The sequence below is a fragment of the Salvelinus alpinus genome, chromosome 16, assembly GCF_045679555.1.
Source record: "Salvelinus alpinus chromosome 16, SLU_Salpinus.1, whole genome shotgun sequence".
Classification (NCBI taxonomy): domain Eukaryota; kingdom Metazoa; phylum Chordata; class Actinopteri; order Salmoniformes; family Salmonidae; genus Salvelinus; species Salvelinus alpinus.
This window is the reverse complement of record NC_092101.1, coordinates 20,745,860-20,772,912: the sequence shown is the minus strand read 5'-3', so window position 1 is coordinate 20,772,912 and position 27,053 is coordinate 20,745,860. Positions and strand designations below refer to the sequence as shown.

Genomic DNA, 27,053 nt, shown 5'->3' with positions numbered 1-27,053 from the left:
GCCGCACACAAGCCTAAGATTACCATGCGCAATGCCAAGTGTTGGCTGGAGTGGTGTAAAGCTCGCCGCCATTGGACTCTGGAGCAGTGGAAACAAGTTCTCTGGAGTGATGAATCACGCGTCAACATCTAGCAGTCCAACGGACAAATCTGGGTTTGGCGGATGCCAGGAGAACGCTACATACTCGAATGCATAGTATGAACTGTAAAGTTTGGTGGAGGATGAATAATGGTCTGGGGCTGGTTTTCATGGGTCGGGCTAGACCCCTTAGTTCCAGTTAAGGGAAATGTTAACGCTACAGCATACAATGACATTCTAGACAATTCTGTGCTTCCAACATTGTGGCAACAGTTTGGGGAAGGCCCTTTCCTGTTTCAGCATGACAATGCCCCTGTGTGCAGAAAGCGAGGTCCATACAGATATGGTTCGTCAAGATCGGTGTGGAAGAACTTGACTGGCCTGCACAGAGCCGACCTCAACCCCATCAAACACCTTTGGGATGAATTGAAACGCGGACTGCTCGACCTCAGTAATGCTCTTATGGCTAAATGGAAGTAAGTCCCCGCATCTAGTGGAAAACCTTCCAAGAAGACTAGAGGGTGTTATAACAAAGGGGCGGGACCAACTCCTTATTAATGCCCATGATTTCAGAATGAGATGTTCTACAAGGTGTCCACATACACAACCAAAAGAATGTGTGGGGTACAGAGATGAGGTAGTCATTGAAAAATCATGTTAAACACTATTAGTGCACATTTTCTCTTGAACCTATTTAAGCTTGCCATAACAAAGGAGTTGAATACTTGACTCAAGACTAACTTTTCATTTTAAATTAAAAACATAATTCCACTTTGACATTATGGGGTATTGTGTGTGGGCCAGTGAATTCACTCTCCTATTTAATACATTTTAAAATTCTGGCTGTAACAAACATTTTGACAAACTCAAGGGGTGTGCATTTTCTGAAGGCATTAAGTATTCTTAACCGAAGAAAAAAATAACAATTGTTCAAAGCATTTTTATTGTATCTTTAGAAAAACAAAATTCTGCAACAGTCAAATGTTGCTTTATGTGAACTGCAAAATCAGTCACATGGTACAGTAAAGTGCTTATTTAAAATCAATGTTTGTCTCTGATGTAATATGTACTTTCCAACATTTTTCCCCATCAATATTTTTGGGCTGGGAGAGGTTAAAAACAAGTATCAACAACACTCAAGAGAAGCCTCAAGGCTTGAGGATATCATAACCACATGGTAGAAAAACAAGTCTACATGTTACCTCCCTCAAACTCAACTATTTATAAAAATGTCAATGTTAAAATGCATTGCCGGTGGGCTACATTCAAATTGTGGGGAAGTGGATTATGACTGTCCAGTTGACTTATTAAAAAGGTCTTACAAAAAGCTAAAAAAAATTGTTTTTAAAGAGGCTAGGGATAGCTTGTATTCATTCTCTCCAAATAAAAGGCAGTCCAAAACTACTGCATTGGGTAAAAGTAGAAATGATTATGACTAATGTAACTCATACCTTAATTATATCTTAGAGTACTACCAAAGTCTTGATGCATTTCTGAGAATCCCAACCCTAACGAAACGTAGAGAGAAACATGTTTGATACTTTTTTTTTTAAGTAGAAACTGAATTGAATATGTATTTTCAAAACCCTAAAGACCACCTTACTTAGCTTAATGCTTTTGTTCAGATTCTTGATAGCAAGGTAGTTTCACAAACAAAGAAAACAGCTGCATATACAAATTCAAGTAAGTCTTACTATAAGACATTAAACCCCACAAAGATGCATTGGTAGGTTTCTTTAAAAGATTACAATCAGTGTCCTATTATCAGCATAATGGGCCATATGACTTCAAGGGAGGCATTTTTATTTATTCCCCCCCCCCAGAGTACCACACTGCGGTGCTGGCAACACCACATGGACATTCATGAGTTTAGGAGTTTTACTCTTTGAGAATGTGTGCTCGTGTCAAAAAACCCCAGGTCAAAACACTTGTTTTCATGACTTTTACCCTCTTTGGCAAATGGCTACAGTGTCTTGAGACCATCACCGTAAAATAATTGTTCAAATTTCAGAAAGAGCCTAACTTGTTTCCAAACAGATAGTTACCAACACTTTTCACATACAAAACAGTAAAAGCCTTCACTGGGCATTCATTATTTTGCTCCAGATACAAATAAATTTCATTAAAAAAAAAAAATCTTAAAAATAATGAAAACTTTCCCCATCCCACGTCCTCTCGTACATTCAACACTTAAAAAATAATCTTAGAATATAAAAACATCCGGTGTTCCACCTGAACGCCACATGCAGGTCGACATAAAAAACTAAAATATCAGTGGCACATTTAAACATTGACATGGAGTGAAACATTAGATAAAGTAAACTTTTTTTTAAAGAACTGATTATTTACAGCTACATGGCCTCAGAATACTTTTTTTCTTCGGAATGCTTTTCCATTTTGTATTTTGTATTTTTTTCCCAATAGTCTCCTTCACCATGTTTTATGCAAAGTTATGATGCAGTTTAGAATCATTCTGAGAGGGTGTGTCACATAATAAAGGACAGTATCAGGTTACCCCCTTAACGGAAAAGCCTGATTGGATTTGAAACCTGATCTCAGAACAAATACAATAGGTAAGTCACAGCGGCCAAAATGTGCTTTTCTAACCCTGCTATGCTTGACAGGTTATGACAGCCATGGCATACAATCACTTCACACTAACCAGCAGTCAAATTACTTAAGATGTATTAGATGTGAACAGCTAAATGGTCTGATAACAACAACTTAGTACACAACTCGGCATGGGGAAACAAATTTGCCATTTTTAAGCAAGGGTAGCGTCAGGCAAACCCCTTCAATATGTCAGCGGGGTATACATCTAAGCTGGATCAAGGAGTTAGCCAGCTAACGTGCCTAAATGTTCAGAAATTACTTTTTTTTAAAGAGAAGCTTGAAATGGGAAGTCTCATTAGCTAGGTTTCCATCCAATTGGCGACAGATTTATGTAAATATTCTGAAACTTTGCAGAAAAACAAATACGTGCATTTTCCCAGAGATGGGTTTCCATCAAGTTGACCTGTTGAGGATAAAAATGCTGTACGTGATGACGTAATGCACATAAAAATAACTTTTGCGGTTAAATTCCCATGTACCAAATACAAGTTTCCCTCGCATTTGCAACTGATGGTTTTGTCAACAAAATAAAAATGGTGTTGTATTGCAAATACGCCCACTGGTCTTGGTACATGTGCTCTAGTCAACAGCTTGCAGATAGAGTCCTTGTAGGATAGCCTACATGAGATTATGGACAAAATAGCAAGATGTGTCAAAAAGCAGCCAAGCACGATCATGTTTCCAGAATAAGACCCTCGATATTTATTGGAAAGGAGCAGACACTGCATGATCTTTCTCCACCTTGTGAAGTTAATCATAACTTATGTCATCTGTAGCCTAATAAACGGCATTCTTTGATCAGTCGTAGTGGGCGGACCACAACATATCGCATGACTCCAAGCTTACTACAATATGTTATATCAATATTTGCGCATAAAAAGGCATTTGCGTTGCCATCTCCTCACATAATTAATTGTACTGACAAATCTCACCTTGTCTATCATATTTTGTTTAAACATTTGTTAAAGTTCACCGACAAATTTGCCGTTTCCGTCAGGCCTGCCGTGACATTATCAGACATGCCATTTAAAAATCGCATAAAAAGTTGATGGAAACATGGTTAGTGACTAAACCAAAAAACATTATGTTTAGCTTATTTAATGAACAAAAAATCTAGTTATGGTTTTTAATCCAAGTTAGGTGGCTAATTTATTTATCCTGCCTTGTAGTATACCTGTCTGGTATCAAATTAGTTACATGCACCAAGAACTTTTGGTTGGTGCATAAAGCCTCTCTTGCAGAGGCAGGCGACACTAATGTAATTCAACCCCTATTGCGTTGTAGAAATTCAGGAGGAATGAATGTTGAATGATACATGGCCAGTGCTAGTTTGGCATAGTTCATTTCATCTATGAAACTGAATTGGTAGACATTGCAGCGTAATAAGGGCTGGTTATAGATACATTCTCTGGTACTAGAGGCTCAAGTGCACAGCCACAAGGTTTTGTACTGTGGGCTTAAAATCTACAGAGGAGGCTCAGTTGAAGAGGAATTTATCCATTAAGATAAAGCAAAATAATCTGAAAGCTTTGAAAGTCCCAGCCAAACAATGGACTACACCAGGACCTAACAGCATCCGCTTCCAGCATTCTGAACTTTTCACTGAATCCCTCCACAACATCTTGGCTATTGCATAAGCATGTATGTATCTGCTGCATTCATGCATACAGGCAAAGAGAACATTCCAGGTAAACTTAAGTCACAGTTGATCTAGTTATAACGTGAAAGCAGCACAACAGGTAGTCCTTTGGTGTCTGAGCTTGGTTCAAACGTTCTGCCTTAGACTTCACAAAATAAAAACAGAGCTTGAAGAGCCGTCCCATCCCATCGACCTCCCAGTCCCTAGCAGACCCAGCAGCCTGGATGTGCATGTGTATGCATGCCCTGGCTGATGTGCTTTATAAGTGCTGCTGTGGGGCAGAAGGCAGTTAGGAAACAGACAGCAGGCATGGTAGCAGTCTCCTGTTAAAGATGGGGACATGCCTGCAGTCAGTGTGGCTGAAGAGCTGCGGTCAGGTAGAGGCCAGGCTGAGCGGTCGTCTAGAGATCTGAGTTGGGGGGTGGGCAAAGGTGGTGGTTTAGGCACATGATGACGTGATGACGAGGGGGGTGAGGAGCTGACTGAGCTCGGAGGCAGAGACGGGTCCAGTCTTCAAGAGGCTGCCCCTCTGCCTGCGCTTGGCCAGCTTTGAGTTGGATGGAGGGGAGAGGTGCATGGAGGTGGAGCTGGCTGTGATGACCATGGGAGCCTCGTCAAGCTGCTGCTGCTCCTCCATCACAGCCTGCTCAGCCAATTGCCGGTTCATGGCCACCGCCTTGCCAGCAAAGAACGTCAGGTCCTTGGCACTGTTTCTGATAGGATGAGACCAAATATAGACATTAACAACGCAGAAGGTGACACTCCATTTTCAATAGTTGTACTTTCCTATAATGAGTTGATCAGGATACACTACACAAAACATACCCCCTATCCCTCAAGAACTCTGAAAAGATGAACTCACCTTTGATGTAGGATGGATGTTGGCAGAGTGTCAGAGAAGCCCTAAAAAATAAAATAAAGCAGAAGGACCCATTTTAGACAAAAACAACCCCCACCCATTCTACCCACTGAAATGTGTGTCAAGGAGTGGGCGGGAGAGCGCACGAGACTCACCCCCTGCACCCATGGGTGCTGCAGAACCTGTCCGGCACTCAGGCGGTTCTTGGCGTCCCGAACTAGCAGTTTGGAGATCAGGTCTTTGGCACTTGAGGAGATGTGAGCCCAGTCCTTCTCAGGAAACTCATACTTCCCTTCCTGGATACTCTCGAACAACGTGTTCTGGAGAAGAAATAAGTGCTTTCTTTACCGTCACATAGTAAGGAACGTACAGCTTGAATTTCACAATTGTGTGCAAGCCACAGGTGTCCTATAAATGTACACATGCATCTAGGACTACTATACTCCCTACTAAACAAACAGAATACAGTTTCAGGAGAACACATGATAAAGAAAAGGGAGAGAAAGCTAGAGTGAGAATCTGATGCAGCCGGAGGTGGTCTTTGATTCCTTCCTTACCTGGCATGTGTGGCACGGTTCTCCCAAATCCCAGCCACAGTCACCGCCGCAGCGGCCCACAAAGGGCGGGTAGCCGCTCAGCAGGATGTAGAGGATGACCCCCAGGCTCCACAGGTCACAGCGCTTGTCATAGTTGGTGGCCTCCTCACTGAAGGCCTCCACCACCTCAGGGGCCATGTACTCTGCTGAGCCACACTGCAGGAAACAGACAGATGGCAGGGTTAGTTAGCTCTGGGCTGGGAACAGTCAACTCCCACCTGAGGCTATTGCTGCAGCTATATAAAAACAGCTGAATGTAATGTGTGTACAACAGCGAATAGGAAAAACAAAGTCTATGCTGTCCAACGTCCCTGAACAAAACATTTCTGCCTGCTCTATTCAGCTGATGCCTCATGTGCCTCTGCACAGAAGAATAAGCCTGTATGAAAGTCACATGGTAGACAGCAGCTCTGGGCTAAACTAAAGAAGTACAGATGGGCTCAAGGGGGGGGGGGGATTATCCACACTGATGGATTTCTTTAAGTCCCCCTGCTTTCCAAAACATCTCTGCAGAAAATGTAATGAGGCATGAAGAACATTATGTGCAGTGAGCTGAGAGGTGAGGGCAGTCGGCAGGGATGAGTGGGGCCTGATCTTAGCACTCGGCTCAAAGCCCACGGTGGACCGACTGATCAGGCTACAGGCTCAGCGTGACTGTGGGATGTGAAACTAGGCCAAACACTGAGCTAGGAAAAGAGGATTGTCGGTGGGTCAGTCTAAGAAAGCCTAGCACAGTTGCATAACTCCGTCAAACAAACACCCAATGGTGTTTTAATACTTTGAGCAGGGATGAAGGAATGCGTGGGTCGCTAGTTCAGCAGGACAGGAGAACAAAGCAATTCCTTAGGAGTTGGCTGCCCTCAGTGCCCTGCTCAGATTTAATGAGCTTCTCTTCTGTTTACTTTCAGAGAAACTGAACAACCTCTTGGAAGTCAGATGTATTATTTGCCATGTCAAGCGAGCAGTGTGTTAAGAAGCAGTGCGGCTCGGCGGGTCATGTTTCGGAGGATGCATGTCTCGACCTTCACCTCTCCAGAGACTGTTGAAGCGATGAGACAATTGGATATCACAAAAATGCAGTACAAATTACAATAAACAACAAACATGATGATTCCTCAATCTGTGGGGTTAGATTGACCAGACCACATAAACTAAACCCAGAGCTCGGGTCAGGAGAGGTATCAAGGACACCCTTTCAACACTCCTGATTGGCTAGCTAGCTTTATCATGAATGGTGCTCTGGTTGAAGGAGATACCAAGATAACCTCTGGTAAACCAAACATTCATAAAACATAAAACCCAAACAATGTGAACCTGCTGCAACACCATGGCTCTGAACAGCTGTTTTCATGGGGGGGGTTAAAGCTGACACAGGGGTGTATGTTTACTCAAAAATAGCATTCATCTATCCGAGGAGAGGCTGGAGTGGTCTGTTTGCACACAGCTAGCCTCTATTGTGAGCGCTGGTCCAGCTGTCACCCCAGCTCTGTCCAACTGCACCTTATGGAATGTAAATTCACAGTGCAGGACTCAGAGCAGACAAAGCCTAGTCTGTTGGCCAGCGAGCCCCAACCCCTGCACAGCTGGTTGCCTTCCTTAACAACATTCCCAGATTCAGGTCAAATCCAACCCTCATGGAAAAACCAGGAGAAACCGCCACACTGCCAGCTAAAACACAACAGCATCATGGAAAAATATATATTTCTGTCCACCAAGGTGCTTTAGAGGAGTAATGGGATTATGATCATCAAGAGTACTCATGTTTCAGAGCTCCCTTCAAAAACATGGCTAAGCCCAGCAGCCAGAGATAGGATGGCTAGACTATGACTGCTCAAGGCACTGATAAGGGTGTGGGGCAGCTAAAGGGGGTAAGATGAGAGCTCAACTGATACCTGTACAGCAGCAGATTTGACTTTCTAGAGTAGCTAAACATAACCATGCTGGTGCAATACTGCTGAAGACTTGCATCAGTCAATACTGCTGAAGACTTGCATCAGTCAATACTGCTGAAGACTTGCATCAGTCAATACTGCTGAAGACTTGCATCAGTCAATACTGCTGAAGACTTGCATCAGTCAATACTGCTGAAGACTTGCATCAGTCAATACTGCTGAAGACTTGCATCAGTCAATACTGCTGAAGACTTGCATCAGTCTCAAACCATCCTGCTGTGACACAGATAGTGGTTAATCAGCTGACGTCTGTAGATTTGTTGGTTAACTCAACCTGGGACTTTCCTAACCATGTGGCCAGCCAGCCCATACAGTCATGTGACAACACAGCTGTTGTTTGAGGACAGCTTACAGAAAGAGGAGTTGGTCTTTCATCAGCTACACCAGAGTGCCTGACAAACCTCTAACAACTTCTGTGAATTCCCCTTAAGGTGCAGCACAGGCCTGTATGTACTGCTACACAGCCCCATGCCGATCTGTTTTCACCACTAAGTTCAGGAAACCAAACACGATTCTCAGAAAAGAGACCAGCTATTCCCAACCTCTACAAGTACAGTAAACAAAATTGTCTTAGTGTGCCTTTTATCAAATTCAAATTTACTCAAGCACATGAACAATCTGTAAATACTATGAAACTATATATTGGAGAACAACATGGCCTAAGTGCAGACATGTAGGTAAGGGGGGGGGGGGGGGGGGGGGGTTGAGGAAATGAAAATCAGATTGCCCCTGATGAGGCGAAAGAAAAACAAGGGTGAACGTATGAGCAGCTCTGTGCACACACACACACGTCACCCCCCCCCCCCCCCACTCCCCCTGGCTCAGCCAATCAAAGCACAGTTGCTAGGTACAAGGGCAAGACTCAATTTCTATAGAACAAGCTTCAGACATGGGGCTTTTGTTTCATGAATACAAAGAGAAATGCAGGCTTGCACAAATGTGGTGAGAGAAAGTGGGAGGCAACTACAGTGAGAAGAGACCAGAGCGTGGGTGGCAATGTTATTTCTGTTTCTGCATGTTACAGCTCAAGTGATAACAGAGAAATGCAGCAGAGGCTCAGTGAAGGGAGACATTGTTTCATTCCAATTACCATTCCAAGGAAAATAAGGTTCTCATTCAGCCACTTCCACATACCATAGTTTAGCCTCGCTGTCTGTGCAATCTGTTCCCTGTAGCCTTAATCCTACAAGGATATTACATCTAGTTCTTTCCACAGGAATGACAAAATACCTTACTTCAAAAAAAGTCTGACCTGACCCAGGGCAATCTCTTAGATAAAGACCAGGCTCTTGTTGAAACCAGAGAGGGATGCAGGCAAGGTGAGGGAGAGAGCAGAGACCCAACATCATAGAGGAGACCACTCAGCACTCACGCCACCTAGTCGGTCTCCAACGTGGGCCAAATGTGCAAGTGTGACCCACCCCACCACAGACTAAACCCGTGAGACCCCTGGCTCCACAACTATTCTACCAAGAGGCCAAAGTTGGCCCACCAACAGGCTGCTAAAGCTAGGTCAGGTTCCAATGCAAAATCCACCACCCCCTACATTTCTCCACATTCCCCCTCTTGCTAGCCTGGACGGGCTATCAGCTTCACCTGCTAACACCCATCTCCCTTCCTCTGACAACTATGGGAGGGGCAAATAATGAGATGGGTTCCCTTTACATTTGAATCATTCCAATAACTGCCATTCCGGGTTCAAAATAGTTATTTTTGACAAAACGTGGGGTTAAACCATCATAACCCCATGTGCCTCACCATTTCCACTGATAAGTATAAGGATGTGGACATTAGACTTTTGGGAATTCGAATGGAGCAATTCAGATATCTAAGCCTAGGAGCTGCCAGATAGGAGAGCGCACCGGGGGGGGGGGGGGAATTGACTCAGGCTGTGTGTACCAATCCCCAGGTGACACCACTGGGGAGCGGCATCGTAAAAACACCCTGCATATTATCTACCTGCCTCAGGGAAACAGCCAGCGGCAGAGCATGTGACCGATTAACTGGGGCTTTGTGCCACGTCCTATAAATCACATCTGCCTTCTAGGGACACGCACCGTTCCCCGATTCAAATGTTTAAGATATGACTGCATCGGTCCGCGAACCCCAAACCGATCCAAATGTAACATGCACCAGTCAAAAAAAAGATTAAAATGCTACGAATTGCTGATTCATTCCAATTACCTTTCTACCTTCCAAAAATACCTAATATTTAGTGACAACTGATGCGTCCTCTCCTTCAGTGTCGAACTAAGCATGTAACCGATGAGCTACAAGTCACTTTTCATGCCGAACAACCCTAGGGAATTTCAGTAGTCTAGTCAGAGTGCCCAGCTTTGCACGCTGACCACTGCGAGTTAGGCGCCGGAAACAACTACCAGAGACCACTCATCTGGCTATACCTGCTGAAGGGGGCTTACAATAGATTGTTCAGGTTCCCCCATCAGCAATAGTTTTGCTTTAAGCAATCAGTGTATATGGTCATTTCTAGATATCAAATTATCAAATTTTCATTGTATAACAAGGAATCACTTTTGCGAGGTGCACTGCATGGCCAACGCTGGTGGAGAAAGGAAGCGAGACAAACTTTGAACCAGTCAAAACCATTCGATTTTGAGATAGGGTGAAATCCAAAGTTGTGCTACACACCACCGTTCAAAAGTTTGGGGTCACTTAGAAATGTCCTTGTTTTCCATGAAAACATACATGAAATGAGTTGCGAAATGAATAGAAAACATAGTCAAGACGATGACAAGGTTATAAATGATGATTTCATTTAAATAATTGTGCTTCAAACTTTGTTTTAGTCAAAAGAAAATCCTCCATTTGCAGCAATTACAGCCTTGCAGACCTTTGGCATTCTATTGTCAATTTGTTGAGGTAATCTGAAGAAATTTCACCCCATGCTTCCTGAAACACCTCCCACAAGTTGGATTGGCACTTCTTACGTACCTTACGGTCAAGCTGCTCCCACAACAGCTCAATAGGGTTGAGACCGGTGACTGTGCTGGCCACTCCATTATAGACAGAATACCAGCTGACTGCTTCTTCCCTAAATAGTTCTTGCATAGTTTGGAGCTGTGGTTTGGGTCATTGTCCTGTTTTAGGAGGAAATTGGCTCCAATTAAGCGCCGTCCACAGGGTATGGCGTTGCAAAATGGAGTGAGACTTCCTTCTTCAAGATCCCTTTTACACTGTACAAATCTCCCACTTTACCACCACCAAAGCACCCCCAGACCATTACATTGCCTCCACCATGCTTGACAGATGGCGTCAAGCACTCCTCCAGCATCTTTTCTGCGTCTCACGAATGTTCCTCTTTATGATCCGAACACCTCAAACTTACATTTGTCTGTCCATAATACTTTTTTTCAATCTTCCTCTGACCAGTGTGTTCTTTTGCCCATCTTAATCTTTTCTTTTTATTGGCCAGTGAGATATGGCTTTTTTCTTTGCAACTATGCCTAGAAGGCCAGCATCCCAAAGTCGCCTGTTCACTGTTGACGTTGAGACTGGTGTTTTGCAGGTACTATTTAAAGAAGCTGCCAGTTGAGTACTTGTAAGGCATCTGTTTCTCAAACTTGACACTCTAATGTACTTGTCCTCTTGCTCAGTTGTGCACCGGGCCTCCCACTCCTCTTTCTATTCTGGTTAGAGCCAGTTTGCGCTGTTCTGTGAAGGGAGTAGTACACAGCGTTGTACTAGATCTTCAGTTTCTTGGCAATTTCTCACATGCAATAGCCTTCATTTCTCAGAACAAGAATAGACTGACGAGTTTCAGAAGAAAGGTCTTTGTTTCTGGCCATTTTGAGTCTGTAATCAAACCCACAAAAGCTGATTCTCCAGATACTCAACTAGTCTAAAGCAGGACAGTTTTATTGCTTTAAAAACAGAACACTTTTCAGCTGCGCTAACATAATTCTAAAGATCAATTAGCCTTTTAAAATTATAAACTCGGATTAGCTAACAACGTGCCATTGGAACACAGGAGTGACGGTTGCTGATAATGGGCCTCTGGAATATCTCCATAGGCGTACATTTTTTTTTTAAATCTGCCGTTTCCAGCTACAATAGTAATTTACAACATTAACAATGTATGTCTTATCAATTTTAAAATGGTCAAAAATGTTGCTTTTCTTTCAAAAACAAGGACATATCTAAGAGATCAAACTTTTGAATGGTAATGTATATTCATTGGCTATGTCATAGCTGAATTTGTAAATATCGATACATTACTAGCTCAAACACTTAATCTGCAAAAATGACAAGTTAGAGAGTGATTGTAATTTCACAACCAAGGCGGGGGGGACAAAAGCATAGGCTACATTGCGACCCCCCCCAATTTGATAGTGTGGTGGTAGATGCCTAGTCTCCCTTATGGCTCAGATGCCTTCAGCATATACACCATAGATATACATAATTTACACCCACACAAGTCCGCACAGACAGATCCAGCTCATGAGCTCCATCAACAGCAGAATTTAGCACAGAAAATGAATACGTTTATGCAACAAATGTCAGTAAATCGCATCCAATCGTTCTCTAGTCAAACCAAAATGCACCGAATCTTTTCAGACTAAAAAGTACCGTTTTGGAGCTCATGTATTTAGATAAGTATCGAATCGTCTTGAAAGGGAACGATGCAGATCCCTACTGCCTTCCATAAAATGTATGTTTCCCTCCCATACCATTTCCACAAGACTATTTATACATGCAGTCAAAATGAATCAAGGTGAACTGGACTGGCACAACAGTGTAGTAGACTGACTGACCGGAGTGAGGAGCTCTGGGGTGGAGATGGGTGAGCTGTCGCTGTTCAGCTTGATCCCACTGCCCAGGTCAAAGTCACAGATCTTCAGAGGAGAGATCTACAGAGGAAGGGAGAAAGGCACGTTTTAGATGTTACAAAATCATCCTTTCTTCTGATGCCGCTCAAGAGATTAGTGACCAAAGTTCAGGGTGTTGGTTGTTGTTTATGCCTTTCATTGGGTATGATAGCACTTTAGGAAGGCAACTTACTGGCAATCATACTTAACTTCAGATTAGCGTGCCCTTGTGCCAGTGACTAAAGATATCAGACACCCAGCAATGGAAACATACCTTGTCCACGTGCTCACACAAGATGTTTTCCGGCTTCAGATCTCTATGTGCCATTCCTTTAAAAAAAAAAGTTTAAAAAAAAGTTGTCATTCTAAGGTATGGTGAATTAAACAGTACTGGTGGGTTGTATGTTGGCATGTGTCAAATGACCAGTATGGGATCACAGGGGGCCTATGGCTGAGCTTTCACCCAACAGCCCAGGTGTGGAAGCAACACGCGAGACCTTAAGCCCATTTATTATACCCAGGAGTACAGTGGGTCGAGCCTTCCAACCATCTGCTGAAACCAGATCAGATAGTTGCAGTGCAAAGCCCTCGTGAGACACGCCAGCCCATCTCCAGGCCCTTCCCAGTACCAATGTGAAACCCAATCCTCCCCCTTGGCCTGGCAGGCAGGCCCGGGGCTGTGGCTCGACCCTGCTGGAGGACGCTTACCTTTGTTATGCAGGAAATCCAGAGCGCTGGCGATGTCCTGCACCACAATGCAGGCTTCCTGCTCGCTAAAGTGTTGTCTCCTGTGGATGTGAGCCAGGACCGAACCTGCGGGTCAACAAGACTTATTACTCTGCTCCCTTACATTGTCTTGTTTAAAAAGTGTCTGTATTAAGCTACACCGACCAATTCAATGAGACGCATGCAAGAGGAAATAGTGTATTTTACTAAAGCATTACATTAGCCCCTGAGACTGGTGGTGAGTGTTCAGAGCATTTAAGCCTGGTTGGAAGCACTCACCTCCTCTTAACATTTCAAACACCAAGTAAAACTTGTCTTCCTCCTCAAAGAACTCCACCAGCTCCAGGATGTTTCTGCAGTGAAGGAAACAGGACACGGTAATTTTTTGGTCACACGATTATAACCATTACTAAAAAATATATAATTCTGGAAATATTTGTATTGAATAACTAGAAAAACTTGTCTCAGAGCATTACTCATTTAGTGGTACACTGCTTTCTACAACAACAAAAAGTGTCAAAAGTCAGCCATGTGGTTGGCATATAGGCAGTAATCTTACCTGTGACCCTGGCACTGGTACAGCATCTCCACCTCCCTGAAGACACGACTGCGGCTGTGACCTGGTCTCTTCTCAATGATCTGGAGTGGAGGAGTCTGGGTTAGGGGATAGGCTTCCAACCACCATGTATGTATCATACTGTGCCCTTAGCCCCACTTCCCCCTCACCACTTTAGGCACAGCTAGGATGAAGGGTTAACCTAATTCTGAGGTTGCCTAGTGCCTACCCACCCAGACAGTCAATAGGTTAAGAATCATAGCACCACACCTCTAAATATAGTATAAGTGTGTAACCTATATTGCAAAAAGGGGCAAAGGGTTCATCCCAGCCATCACGGGCAGCCAGTTCCCAGTTTCGTCAACAACAGAGTGGAGACTAAATTTAGCTGTAGTACTGTTGTGGGCTGCTGCCTGGCAGTCCAGCTTGTTGCAAAGCCAAAAGAGACTGCTGACACTAAAAGCAAATACCAAAATTTTCCAGCTGTCCCCTCTTCTCATTGTCTGAGGGTGTACGTGACGCTCTTCCTGCTAGCTGGATTAGAGCTGCATTGAAACCCACTGGGCCAGAGCACAATGTTTCTAGGATTAGAGGCCTGTGTTGACCAAAGCTTTCTCCTGAACACAACTTCCAATGAGTAGCCTCCAAGTAGCAGACACTAGTATTAATTAACTGATAATGGGAGAATTGATAGATGGCTAAATGAATAGCCAACGCATGAGGGTGAGCCTCTTATCCCTATGGAGGGTTGTGGGGGTTTTACTGTCAGAGACAGTCACCCAGCAGGGAATATACATCCCTGCAGCCTGGCTTCAGGATGGCCTCATTGAGTCATACTGCAGGTCTGTAAATAAACCCAAACATGTGAATTCCCAGGCAGCCGAGGAGCACTCAGTATGCTGGGCCCCAGGATGAAGCTAGCCAGGCAGGAAAGAAGGCAAGCAGATAGAAGACCGGCCCCTTCAGTTTGTTTTCCTGTAGCTCTGGCTTTTGTTCTAATGTTGCAACACTAGAGTCTTCCCCCCCCCCCCCCCCCGTCCAGACGTTGGGAGGGGGAGGAATAGTTGACGAGGACATCTGGTGTGGGCAGTCTGAGACCCCTCCAAGCCCCAACTGACCTTCAGACACGGGTTCTCCCACATACCACCCCCTAGAACCCCTCTTAAAATGAACAACTATTACTAGAAAGATTTGAGGGGAACAAAGATCATTAATATACTGGATGCAAAAGTAATGTTTGTCTTACAGCATCCAAAGAATCCATACAAAATGTGGAACAAACTAAATCTTACAACACTATTGCAAAAATGAAAAATATACCAAATTGAATTTCACAACATTTCCCTCAAGGCAAAAGGAGGGCGAATGAGTCACAGGAAACCAACAACTGTTTTTCAAACCACACCCCATTTTGTAGGGGGGGGAAAAACAGTGCTGCTAGAGGAACAAAAAAATGATAAATAAAGTGAACACGCCAGGTCATAACCCTTACCCGGGTTTATGCGGGAAATGGCGCCGACAGAGAGGGCTGCCTCGCTTCTAGTTCTACAAGCATTTCGCTACACCCGCAATAACATCTGCTAAACACGTGTATGTGACCAATAAAATGTGATTTTATGTTTTGGCACTGCTGCCAGCACACACACCTCCCGCCACTAAGAGCCTGGCTGACGAATGAGAGCAAAGAGAGGGGGTGGAAGCAGCCTTTGGCTGGCTCTTATTGAATGGCAGAGACAGAAAAACACAGTAAGGGGGAGTTTGTGATAGCAGTAGCTAGGTACCCAGTGCCCATTAAAACTACAGCAGCTTCAAAACACTGACAGAGCCTCAAACATCTGTTAAACAGAACAAAAATGATAAAGCCTGTCTTGAAATGTCCCAAACAAGGTTACAAGAGTACAGTACACAAATATAGATGCCAGAGCAGACTGGGTCAAAGAGGGGCAGCAGGTAGCCTAGTAGTTAGAGTGTTGGGCCAGTAAGCGAAAGGTTGCTAGATCAAATCCCCAAGCTGACAAGATAAAAATCTGTCGTTCTGCCCCTGATCAAGGCAGTTAACCCACTGTTCCTAGGCCGTCATTGTAAATAAGAATCTGTTCTTCACTCACTTGCCTAGTTAAATAAAGGTTAACTAAAAAAAACAAATCATTAAATGAAGGGGCTATATTTCCTGAGCAATGCCTTCATGTGCACAATTCACAGCTTGTGGCTAATGATCAATGTAACATTCCTATATTGCGCGCAAGCCAAGGCCCAAACAGCAAAGTAGTGAGACGATAACAGTCACAGGCCCATGTCAGGAGTGACGCACACTTCAGACACTACCCTCTGAAGTTGGCAATATCCTGGGAAAGCCTTCAATAACCTTTCCTATAAAAATGGGTACGTTCCCAAATTCTATACAAACCATTCATTACAATAACAGTCAGGCACTCAATGATATTGGGGTTTCTTTTCAAAGAACTTGTGCAGCATGAGAAACATCTTACCTTCACAGCATATTCTTTATTGGTGATGAGGTTGATGCAGGTCTGGACTCTTGCATATGCCCCCTCTCCAAGAACCTCTGCCTGCAGCCTGTAGACATCTAGTAGGACACATGTACAAAAAATTGGAACTGTAAAAAAAATTCTGTATTTTGTACTATAAACTACAGAATCTGTCCTTTACATGAGATAAGACTTTTACTCACCCTCAAATCGGCCAGAGAAGCTGTCAGTTGCCCTGCAACGCTTTTTCTTCTTATTTCTCTTCTTGGCATCAGGGATGTCAATAGGTTGGCTGGAGGGAATATCTACAAAATCACAAAAATCTGTAAGAATAATATAGAATTACAGCGTGCTACTTAACATAGGAAATGGTACTACAGAGTGTGTCCAAGGATGCCGTTATTGACCTATTGGAGTAAGATGAGAACTTCAGGGGTATGGGTTCAGTACAACAAAGGAATGCACTTACCATGTCTATTCGACGACTCAAAATTGAAGTCGGAATCAAGGAGGGATCCATTTTCTGTGAATTCATCAGTCTCAAAGGGATTTTGGCCCTAGATGAGCAGAACAAACCGGTGAATTTAAACTAAAAGTTAAGCCTTGTTCAAAATGACCCACACAATTTATGGTAAAATTAGCAACCTATTTGCTACAGTGGCCATGGTCTCAGCCATCACAATATTGAATCAAGCTTCAAGAATTTCACAGCTGATACTGTATCCAGTGTACAATTCTGTGCACTTGTACCCAGGCTTCATATATACAATAACAACTGAACCAATCTGTGCTGTTGTGCCATTTAAAAACATTGTCCAAGTAGGCCAGTTTAACAGTCTCCCTCTAACTCACTTTGTCATTATTCATATCTGCATGTGTGAACTGTAAACATTGGTAGCAAGGACACATGTTTGTCACCCAAGTGTGAAGACAGATGTAGTTAAATATAGCAAGATGGAGTCTGGTCTCACTTTTCCCATCTTGTAACCAATGCAATCTAATAGAAACACTTATTCACCTTGAAAGAGCTATGGAATCCAGTGATTTCGCTGATCATATTTTGCACCATTTTGCTTTGATTATGAGGGACTGATGGCGACTGCAGCGTTTGTGGTATCAAAGTATACTCTCCCAAAACAAAATGCTTATTTTAGAGAGAATGCAGCAAATTATCGCTGTGTTGTCTGGTCAAGATGATGCTGTGCTTTCAACCAGACGGGAGCACTGGGGGGGGGGGGGGGGAATAAAAAATACATTACACAACAATCGGGAATATTTGACAATAGCCTAGTTTGGCCTAACAAGCTAGACATGGGGTGAAACATTGAAAAATATTTCGTTACTTTCACGAGTAGCTGTAATATTACATTTAAAAATAGTTCACCCAATTTACATAACGCAGCTAGACCTGTTGTCTGTTGTCAAAACACATTTACTGAACCCACACTGCGCTAGTAGAAGCAAACACTGTCCGTGAGAACACTGCACAGCAACATGCATTTGCAGCTAACTAATCAACTAGCTAGCTAGTTAGTTAATCAATCGCATCAATATCCTGAAATGAATTACCAACGGAGTCAACCGACTAAACAAGTTAAGCGTGAAGAAATATGGAAATGGCATTTTAAATCAATGAATCGATTTGGCTAGCCAGATAGCTAGTTAACTGTTAGTTACTTATGCTGACGCGCTGTCAACCATCGACAAAGCATTACTTTCGATAAACTCCGAGTAGAAAGGACGTCATGCCAAAGTAACTATCGACAAACTACTTTTAATTTACCCCGTTTTCGATTTTCACAGCTCCAGTGTTAAAGCCGTTATTTGACCCACTGCTTTCATCAAAACTGCAGAGATGGTCGAGGGGAAGCCAGATCGTGAGTATGTGGAAAATGGAACGAAGTTCATCCCGACAAGGCTTTTTAATCTCACGACTGTTTCCGCCCACTTCTCGGTTCATCCAGCCCCTTCGGCTACTCGCACCCAAAACACAACAACAGACTGTTGGTTCATCACATGGGCTGGGATTAGGAATTACGTGTGTTCTCGTCGAGTGGCGCAGCACTGCATCTCAGTGTAAGAGGCGTCACGACAGTCCCTGGTTCGAATCCAGAGTGTATCACATCCGGCCGTGATTGGGAGTCCCATAGGTTTGGCTGGGGTAGGCCATCACTGTGAATAAGAATTTGATTTGCCTAGTTAAATAAATAATAGTTCTGATTCCATTTCAGCCAATTGCATCTTTCCTAATATCTTCTCAATTATTAGGTAGGTATGCAAGCAGACACAGCCTTTCACCACATTGTGGAGATTCTGCCATGTTGTTTTCCTCTATAAAGCATTTTCAGTGTGCTAGGTTTTAGGAGAGGGGACAGAAATGGAACTGGGTGAGAGTGGATTGCTTTGTTCCCCCTGAATTCCAGTGAAGAGGCATGCTGGAATGAAGAGGATGTAGACTAGTGTGTGTTTAGGACACAAACAATGATCATGTTTATTCAGGTGTAGGCCCTATCGTGTTCTGTCAGACATGGCGAGAGACGCATTTCAGCAATAGCATAAGGCTAAGTATTTTTCACATTCGATTCTGAATAAAAAGTGCCAGCCAGACAGTTATCCTACTCAGGGAATTAATCCTTATTACTTAGGCAGGCTGGGGATGACAAATTGCAATAGGGATACATGACATAGACTGACCAGGTGAATCCAGGTGAAAGTGATGATCTGTTTTTGATGTCACTTGTTAAATCTACTTCAATCAGTGCAGATGAAGGGGAGGAGACAGTTTAAAGATGGAATTTTAAGCCTTGAGACAATTGAGACATGGATTGTGTATGTGTTGAATGGGCAAGACAAAAGATTTATGTGCCTTTGAACGGGGTGTGGTAGTAGGTGCCAGGCGCACCGGTTTGTGTCAAGAACTGAAACAGCGCTGGTTTTTCACACTCACAGTTTCCCGTGTGTATCAAGAATGGGGGGGTGCAACTCAGTATTAGGAAGGTACCCCTAATGTTTGGTATACTCAGTTTATGTGAATGCACACACTCACACACACACACACACACACAAGTTTAGTGCAACATACATGTCATATACAGGGCTATTCATTGATGGAGAATAGAGGAGGACAGTAAAATATTAGTAGTATAGGACCCTTCATCCAGTGGCAATTTTAGCATGTAAATATTGGTGGGATAAACAAAATCAAACATTTGTGATGCATGCCAGCAAAGCCACTACACAACACTAAACAATACATTAATTGCACTATAACGGTGACAAACGGTGCACACAAACTGTTAGGGCCTACATAAATCTGTCCCAACAGCAGAGTCCCAACAGCAGTCCCAACACCTTATCACTGCTACACCTGGCTATCAGCGGAGCCTTGTCTGTCAGTAAAACAATTCATTCAGCCTCATTTACTGCCTTTTAAAAAAACATAGCTGATATGGCTGACTTGCTTAAACAAATGTGGTTTCTACTGACAATTGAGATGTACAAACTATGGTATAAAGGGACGACAAGCGAATAAGTGGCAATCCATAATTTCGATTAAGACATTAATGAGCGAGCTAAGACGGATTTAGTCAATATAACCATTTGTTCAGCACTGACATAGACAGCGACAGAATTCAGAACATGGGCCGTTCTTACAGTGTTCTCCCTGTACACCAAGTCAGAACCGTAGGATAAATAAAGGGGGCATATAAGCAAACAATGAAAGCTCTTACAATATTCAATGATTACATTTCTCTAAAACAGGTTATAAAAGTTTTAAGTTCCTTGGCGTACACATCACGGACAAACTGAATTGGTCCACCCACACAGACAGCGTGGTGAAGAAGGCGCAGCAGCGCCTCTTCAACCTCAGGAGGCTGAGGAAATTCGGTTTGTCACCAAAAGCACTCACAAACTTTTACAGATGCACAATCGAGAGCATCCTGTCGGGCTGTATCACCGCCTGGTACGGCAACTGCTCCGCCCACAACCGTAAGGCTCTCCAAAGGGTAGTGAGGTCTGCACAACGCATCACCGGGGGCAAACTACCTGCCCTCCAGGACACCTACACCACCCGATGTCACAGGAAGGCCATAAAGATCATCAAGGACAACAACCACCCGAGCCACTGCCTGTTCACCCCGCTATCATCCAGAAGGCGAGGTCAGTACAGGTGCATCAAAGCAGGGACCGAGAGACTGAAAAACAGCTTCTATCTCAAGGCCATCAGACTGTTAAACAGCCACCACTAACATTGAGTGGCTGCTGCCATACATGTAAAAAATGTATCACTAGCCACTTTAAACAATGCCACTTAATATAATGTTTACATACCCTACATTACTCATCTCATATGTATATACTGTACTCTATACCACCTACTGCATCTTGCCATCTTTATGTAATACATGTATCACTAGCCACTTTAAACAATGCCACTTAATATAATGTTTACATACCCTACATTACTCATCTCATATGTATATACTGTACTCGATACCATCTACTGCATCTTGCCTATGCCGTTCTGTACCACCACTCATTCATATATCTTTATGTACATATTCTTTATCCCTTTACACTTGTGTGTATAAGGTAGCGGTTGTGAAATTGTTAGGTTAGATTACTCGTTTGTTATTACTACATTGTCGGAACTAGAAGCACAAGCATTTCACTACACTCGCATTAACATCTGCTAACCATGTGTATGTGACAAATACAATTTGATTTGATTTGCACCACTAAGTCAGAACCGTAGGCGAAATTAAGAGGGGAAAATAGACCAAATTATTAGGGTGAGGCCCATGGGCTACTAACAGTTTACTACACAACATACACTTAGTATTACTTTCTTTGCTACAGTATACATATCTCCCTGGCATATTACATAATTTATGCAGCAGCATACAATACATTTTTGAACTCACCTTGTTGTGCTGTGCTCACTAGAACAGGAAGGTGTTGCGGCAGTCCTTCGTGGGCAAATTTTGTCATGAAACTTTGTCATCAAAGTTAGGCATTCTTTGGATTTATAGTGCTTTCAAGAGAATTGGGAACTCGGAAAAGAACAAGGTCAAATCATGATGATGATTGTCAGTGAACTTCATGTTGTAGCTCTAGAAAGAGGCCAGAGTTCCCGATTTACAATTCAGAGTTGGTTGACCGTTCAAAGCGTATTTTCCCAGTCGGAGTTTGTTTTTTCCCCGAGTTCCCAATTGTCTTGAATTCACTAAAGTCATATTTCCCAGTTCTGAGTTAACAGCTGTTTAAAGCGCGGCAGAAATAATGCCAGATTGACAGCATGGCCAATGTTGAATGTATATAATTTTAAGCTTGGAAAAGAGACCCTTAAACCCAGACTTGGGACCACACACCCACTCCACTGAATAGCAGGCTAGTGATATCTTTGCAATGCTAGCAGTTAGCCACTGATTCCTTCCAAACAAGAAAACAAAAAAGAGACCATGTTTGTATGCGGCTTTATTAAGTCAATGATTATATATATTTTTTTACATTGTTTGCAAACTGACACGTATTAATGCCAAAACAACATGCAAAACAATATACGTTTTTTTTTAGCTACGAATGTGGGGCTCAAAATGACGCGTCTAGTGAGTCGTGACATAGCATCGCACGTTTCAGAAATTGCTGAGGAGGTGGTACACGGGCAATCAATTGTCTCTCACACCAGTGATAATGAAATAATTTTCAAATTAGCTACTGTATCTTCCCGTAAGGCCTAAGCAACATTGACACAATGAGTAAAAGAGGGACCCCATTTATTTTGATCATGTGCAATGGATTGCTTTCTCACAATGTTTAAGATCGAGCTTTAGCAAGTTCTATAAAATTACTCATTACATGCAGTGCCTTCAGAAAGTATTCATACCCACTGACCTTTTCCGCATTTTGTTGTGTTACAAAGTGTGATTAAAATTGATTTAAGTATCATCTTTGGTCAACAATCGACACAAAATACTCTATAATGTCAAAGTGGAAGAACATTTCTAACATTTATTAAAATGTATGAAAAATACAACTAGTTAAGTATTCAACCCCCCAATGCATCTTAGAAATTACAGCGATTCCACCGTGTCTTTTTAGTTAAGTTTCTAAGAACTTTGCACACCTGGATTGTACAATATTTGCCCATACATTTTTGGTTTTATTCTTCAAGCTCTGTCAAGTTGGTTGTTGATCATTGTTAGAAAGCCATTTTCAAGTCTTGCCATAGATTTTCAAGCTGACTTAAGTCAAAACTGTAACTAGGCCACTCAGGAACATTCAATGTCATCTTGGTAAGCAACTCCAGTGTAGATTTAGCCTTGTGTTTTAGGTTGTTGTCCTATTGAAAGGTGAATTTGTCTCCCAGTGTCTGTTGGAAAGGAGACTGAACCAGGTTTTCCTCTAGGATTTTGCCTGTGCTAAACTGTATTCCATTTGTTTAATTAATAACTTCACCATGCTCAAAGGGATATTCAGCGGCTGCTTTTTTAATTTTTACACATCTACCAATCGGTGCCCTTCTTTACAAGTCATTAAAAAACTTCCCTGGTGTTTGTGGCGGAATCTGTGCTTGAAATTCACTACTCGATCGAGGGACCTTACAGATAATTGTATCCGTGGGATAGAGATGGGGTATTCATAAAAAATATTTTAACCACTTTTATTGAACACAGAATGAGTCCATGCAACTTATTATGTGATATATTAAGCACATTTGTACTCCTGAACTTATTTAGGCACGCCATAACAAAGGTATTGAATACTTATTGACTCAAGACATTTCAAATTCCACTTTGACATGATGGGGTATTGTGTGATCAGTGACACAAAATCAATTTTAAATTCAGGCTGTAAGACAATAAAATGTGGAAAAAGTAAAGGGGTGTGAATACTTTCTGAAGGCACTGTAGCCTATGCCACACCCAAAATAATGTACTGTATCTGTTTATTTAATGGTTGTGCAAAATATGTTGAATTATTGCCATGACCCAAACCTGTAGACCATGTTCTTTCTGTTGTTTACCTATTGTTACTATGTGGCCATGAAACACTTGCTACTGTATGTGCTAGTATCCTTGTAGGACTTGTTTATAAGAACAGGAACATCTTGTGACTGTGTTCTCTCTCCTTCCCTCTCCCCGGGCCCTCCGTGTATTTCTGCCCATATACTTGGGCCTTAAACTTCAGCAAACATTATGTAAATGGATTGGCTGCTACTCAGTAGGGCCAGGACCACATGATGCAATCCAAGGTTAGGTTGGAAAACAAACCATGGGGCTGAGGGGCACTATGGGGTAACAGTAGCAGGGGCATAGTAAAAGGCTTCAAGTGGCAACCTCATTCCAATAACAACATCCCAGGGGGTAGTCTTTCAGAGGGGATATTTCTGCCTGCTCACGGATTGGCTGAGATCAGGAGGTGTGGCTGAGAGGATGATAACAATAATGGATTGCATTTATACAGCACTTTTGTGTGCTACAGTCATAAGTATGAGTTACTCATTCACCACCAGTGTGTAGCAACCACCTGAGTGATGTATGACTGACATGCATCAGAACGTGCACAATACATTAACTACCAACCTCTGCAAACTTCTTGAACTCCTTGATTTATTCCCCCATTAAATGTGTGTACATTACTGTATTTATACTTAAGATACTTGGGGTATTTTCAACAGGAAAAGTAAAAGAATAGCTGGAGTTTTTTTTACGTGTAGTAGCTCAAGACAACATACATAACAGCTTAATTGATTTAAACAACATACTTACAGTAAGTATTAACAGGTATGTACATACATTAGGCCTACAACTACACTAAGTACTGTAGAGGATTTAAAAAATAAAAATAAATGTTTTGTTCAGGGGGGTCAACATGTCCAGTTATGCACGTCACGTGTGTCTGTGATGTATGCAAATACGTGTGTATGTATCGTAGGTGTGTGGATGTGTGCACAAATGCTTATTACTCTCCACAAGAGACATGTGTGCTGCAGTTAGCAGTCCTCTTCTGTTTCATCTTGGCTGCTGGGTTTTTCCAAAGAGTCAGCAATCAAGGTCACATGGTGAAGATTTACACACACTTGTTCTTAGAATGAGGTTCCCAGAACATTTGAAAACATGACCACCTTTAAAGGAAAGGAAACACTACAACTTTCAAGCAAAATAAAATACTATTATAGCAATACATGTTATCCAAATAGCACCTTTACAAGTCCCAATGGCACTTTAGTTTAGGATAAAGACATAATAGCACCAAAAGTACACATCACTAGGTAGGTTCCAGAGTCCACACATGATACAGCCCGCCCAATACTCTCTCCAAGATATTCCCACTAAGGACATGAAAAATTGCTCAAATGTGCTGTGAAATTAATATATATTCAGTTCACTTTAGGACTACAGTGTTTGTCATTTTGTATATTATTTGAAGAAGATCTCACTTAAATGTCGGACTAGTCCAGACCAACCAACAGACAACCTTAACTGAAAGAATTCCCTGCGTTGTCCCTAAAACGGTATTTGCATGCCTATTCAGGTAGGCAGGTACATTTTCTATACGTGTTATCTTACATGTCAGGCAACTTTAGTAATTACTATGCTGGCCTAATAATATGTTCCTACACTGTAGTTACACTGTACCTGTCCTTGTACTTATCTAGTAAACATATATATTTAGGGACTTCAAATTTAAGTAGAACCACAAATTGTGAAGGAAATTGTTTTTAATGAGTAGCATAGATCGACGGGATGGTTGTTTAGCAACAAAAGCGACGCATTCGCAACTATGGGAAAAACAGACTGGGTATTGTTGACAACGTAAACTATATTTTGTCTCCGATTTTAGGCTATTGAAAACATACTGTAAATACATTTGCACAATGATGAGCACTTGTCTCACAAATATATCCTTACAGTTGTTGGTTAGCGAATTTGAGACATATTAGCATAGACGTGACATCAGTCAAAACACCTTAAAACAAGACATGGTATCAAGAACAAGACATAACTAACTAGCTGAAACGAGTCACCTATGATTCCACACATGGCAGCTTCTTGCCATTGTTGCTAGTTATCTGGCCATCCAGAATCATAACACAAGGACTTTTGCCCCATTGAAGAATGCGCATAGTTTCCGGGACGTTGTCAGCTAACAGTCTAAACAGTATGACATATTTATACATACACAATGAAGTACTGTATACTGTAACTACCAAATTCTACTTTAACCCAAATTGACACTTTTGGTCCCTTTCTGTGTACATTTGAGAATATATATTACAGACATCACAAGCACATGTTTTATTGAAATATCCTACTATCTAACAGGAATAAGATCCTATTTCAATTAGAACTTCATTCTGATTTAAATAAGACCATTTTTACTGACACTCAGTCTGCGAGATAATACAGAGGACCATACATGAGGCAAACTGACTTGCAAGTCATGAAACCGTTAGGGTGTGCACTGTCACATAATCCACCGTGTTAACAATCACATTTGCATTCAAAACAGTAGAAGCACATTGTCATTGCAACAACTCAGACAGAGTTGAGTAAATTTACGTTTGATTGGTGCTACTGAAATTCTTTAATTTGATCCCGCCCTGATCCAGTTGAAACTCCGCCTTTCATGCCAATTCTCCAAATGTCGAGTGGAGTCTAGTCTGGTCTAAAACATTTCACACACAAAAAAAACTAGCAGGTTGAGATGAGTCAAATCATCTCTGGTCGGTCTCACATGTAGCTCACGCAGGGAGACCAGTCCCAGGGTGGCAGTAGGGGAGAATGCGGGATAATTACTCTTGTGAGTTGGCACGGAGACTACATAGTCAAGCAGATGCAGAGAGAATTTTGATTAGAACCTGCTATGTACTATTGTTGACCGAGGGTAGATAGAAATAATCATCTTCCCCTCACAGCTAGTGGTCATGTACTCCTGTAACATGGCCAGTGGGTACTCTTGGCACACAGCCTGAAATAAAGGTGGTTTCCAAGTGTTGCAACCTGGTCTCAGAGCATTTTGTATTATTCTGTACGTAAATCCAAGACATTGCATTTAGTATGATGTGCGGCAGAGTTGATTTCCGCGCTTATAAACCCAGGGTCGTTACACTATGTTACATTTCATATGGTATGTATTAATTTGTGGTTACCAATCACCCATTTTGTATGATACTGTATGTTACGAATGACAATTTGTATTATATGTTAAGAATTTGCAAACCGTATGATATGTTACAAAATCTAGCTAGATGGCTAATGTTAGCTAGGCTAGGTGTTAGGGTTACTTTTAAGAGTTAGGTTAAAGGGTTAGGAGAAGGGTTAGCTAAAAGGGTTAACTAGGGGAAGGGTTAGCTAACATTTAAGTAGTTGATAAGTTGGTAATTAGCTAAAATGGTCAAGTTGGCCGTGATAAGATTTGAACTCGCAACCTTTGGGTTGCTAGACATTTGCATTATACGCCCACCCATCCTGACCGACCACCCTACTAAGTAACCATCTATCTTATGGAGTGGTGTAAAATACTTAAGTAAAAATACTTCTTATTGCTGAGATCCTGTTAACGAGATCGACAACAGCCAGTGAAAGTGCAGGGCGCCAAATTCAAACAACAGAAATCTCATTATTAAAATTCCTCAAACATACAAGTATTTTACACCATTTTAAAGATAAACTTGTTGTTAATCCCACCACAGTGTCCGATTTCAAAAATGCT

The 27,053-nt window shown here is 42.3% G+C and overlaps 1 protein-coding gene across 2 annotated transcripts; it reads right to left on the bottom strand.

Moving 5' to 3' along the window:
• Nucleotides 1-1,004: 1,004 nt before the first annotated feature.
• On the bottom strand, nucleotides 1,005-18,410 carry LOC139541111 (MAP kinase-interacting serine/threonine-protein kinase 2-like). 2 transcript variants are annotated; one of them, XM_071345358.1, is made up of 14 exons: nucleotides 18,118-18,410; nucleotides 17,353-17,558; nucleotides 16,804-16,891; nucleotides 16,538-16,657; nucleotides 16,335-16,432; nucleotides 13,849-13,928; nucleotides 13,569-13,642; nucleotides 13,272-13,376; nucleotides 12,838-12,893; nucleotides 12,510-12,605; nucleotides 5,747-5,941; nucleotides 5,345-5,509; nucleotides 5,193-5,233; nucleotides 1,005-5,043 (listed from the first exon to the last, which is right to left on the bottom strand). In XM_071345358.1, the coding sequence occupies exons 2-14, from the start codon at nucleotides 17,401-17,403 to the stop codon at nucleotides 4,770-4,772; spliced, it is 1,443 nt and encodes a 480-aa protein (XP_071201459.1). In that variant the 5' UTR covers nucleotides 17,404-17,558; nucleotides 18,118-18,410; the 3' UTR covers nucleotides 1,005-4,769. The 2 variants fall into 2 exon arrangements, with proteins under 2 accessions (XP_071201459.1, XP_071201460.1); XM_071345359.1 differs by having other exon boundaries at nucleotides 16,538-16,639; nucleotides 18,118-18,401.
• Between the last annotated feature and the right edge of the window lie 8,643 nt (nucleotides 18,411-27,053).

Excerpts from the sequence above, each read along its gene's own strand:
- LOC139541111 (XM_071345358.1), bottom strand. The coding sequence starts at position 17,403 with ATGGTGCAAAATATGATCAGCGAAATCACTGGATTCCATAGCTCTTTC. Across the intron at positions 16,658-16,803 it reads TGAGTCGTCGAATAGACATG|ATTTTTGTGATTTTGTAGAT; the intron begins GTAAGTGCATTC and ends TTATTCTTACAG. Across the intron at positions 5,234-5,344 it reads AGCACCCATGGGTGCAGGGG|GGCTTCTCTGACACTCTGCC; the intron begins GTGAGTCTCGTG and ends TTTATTTTTTAG.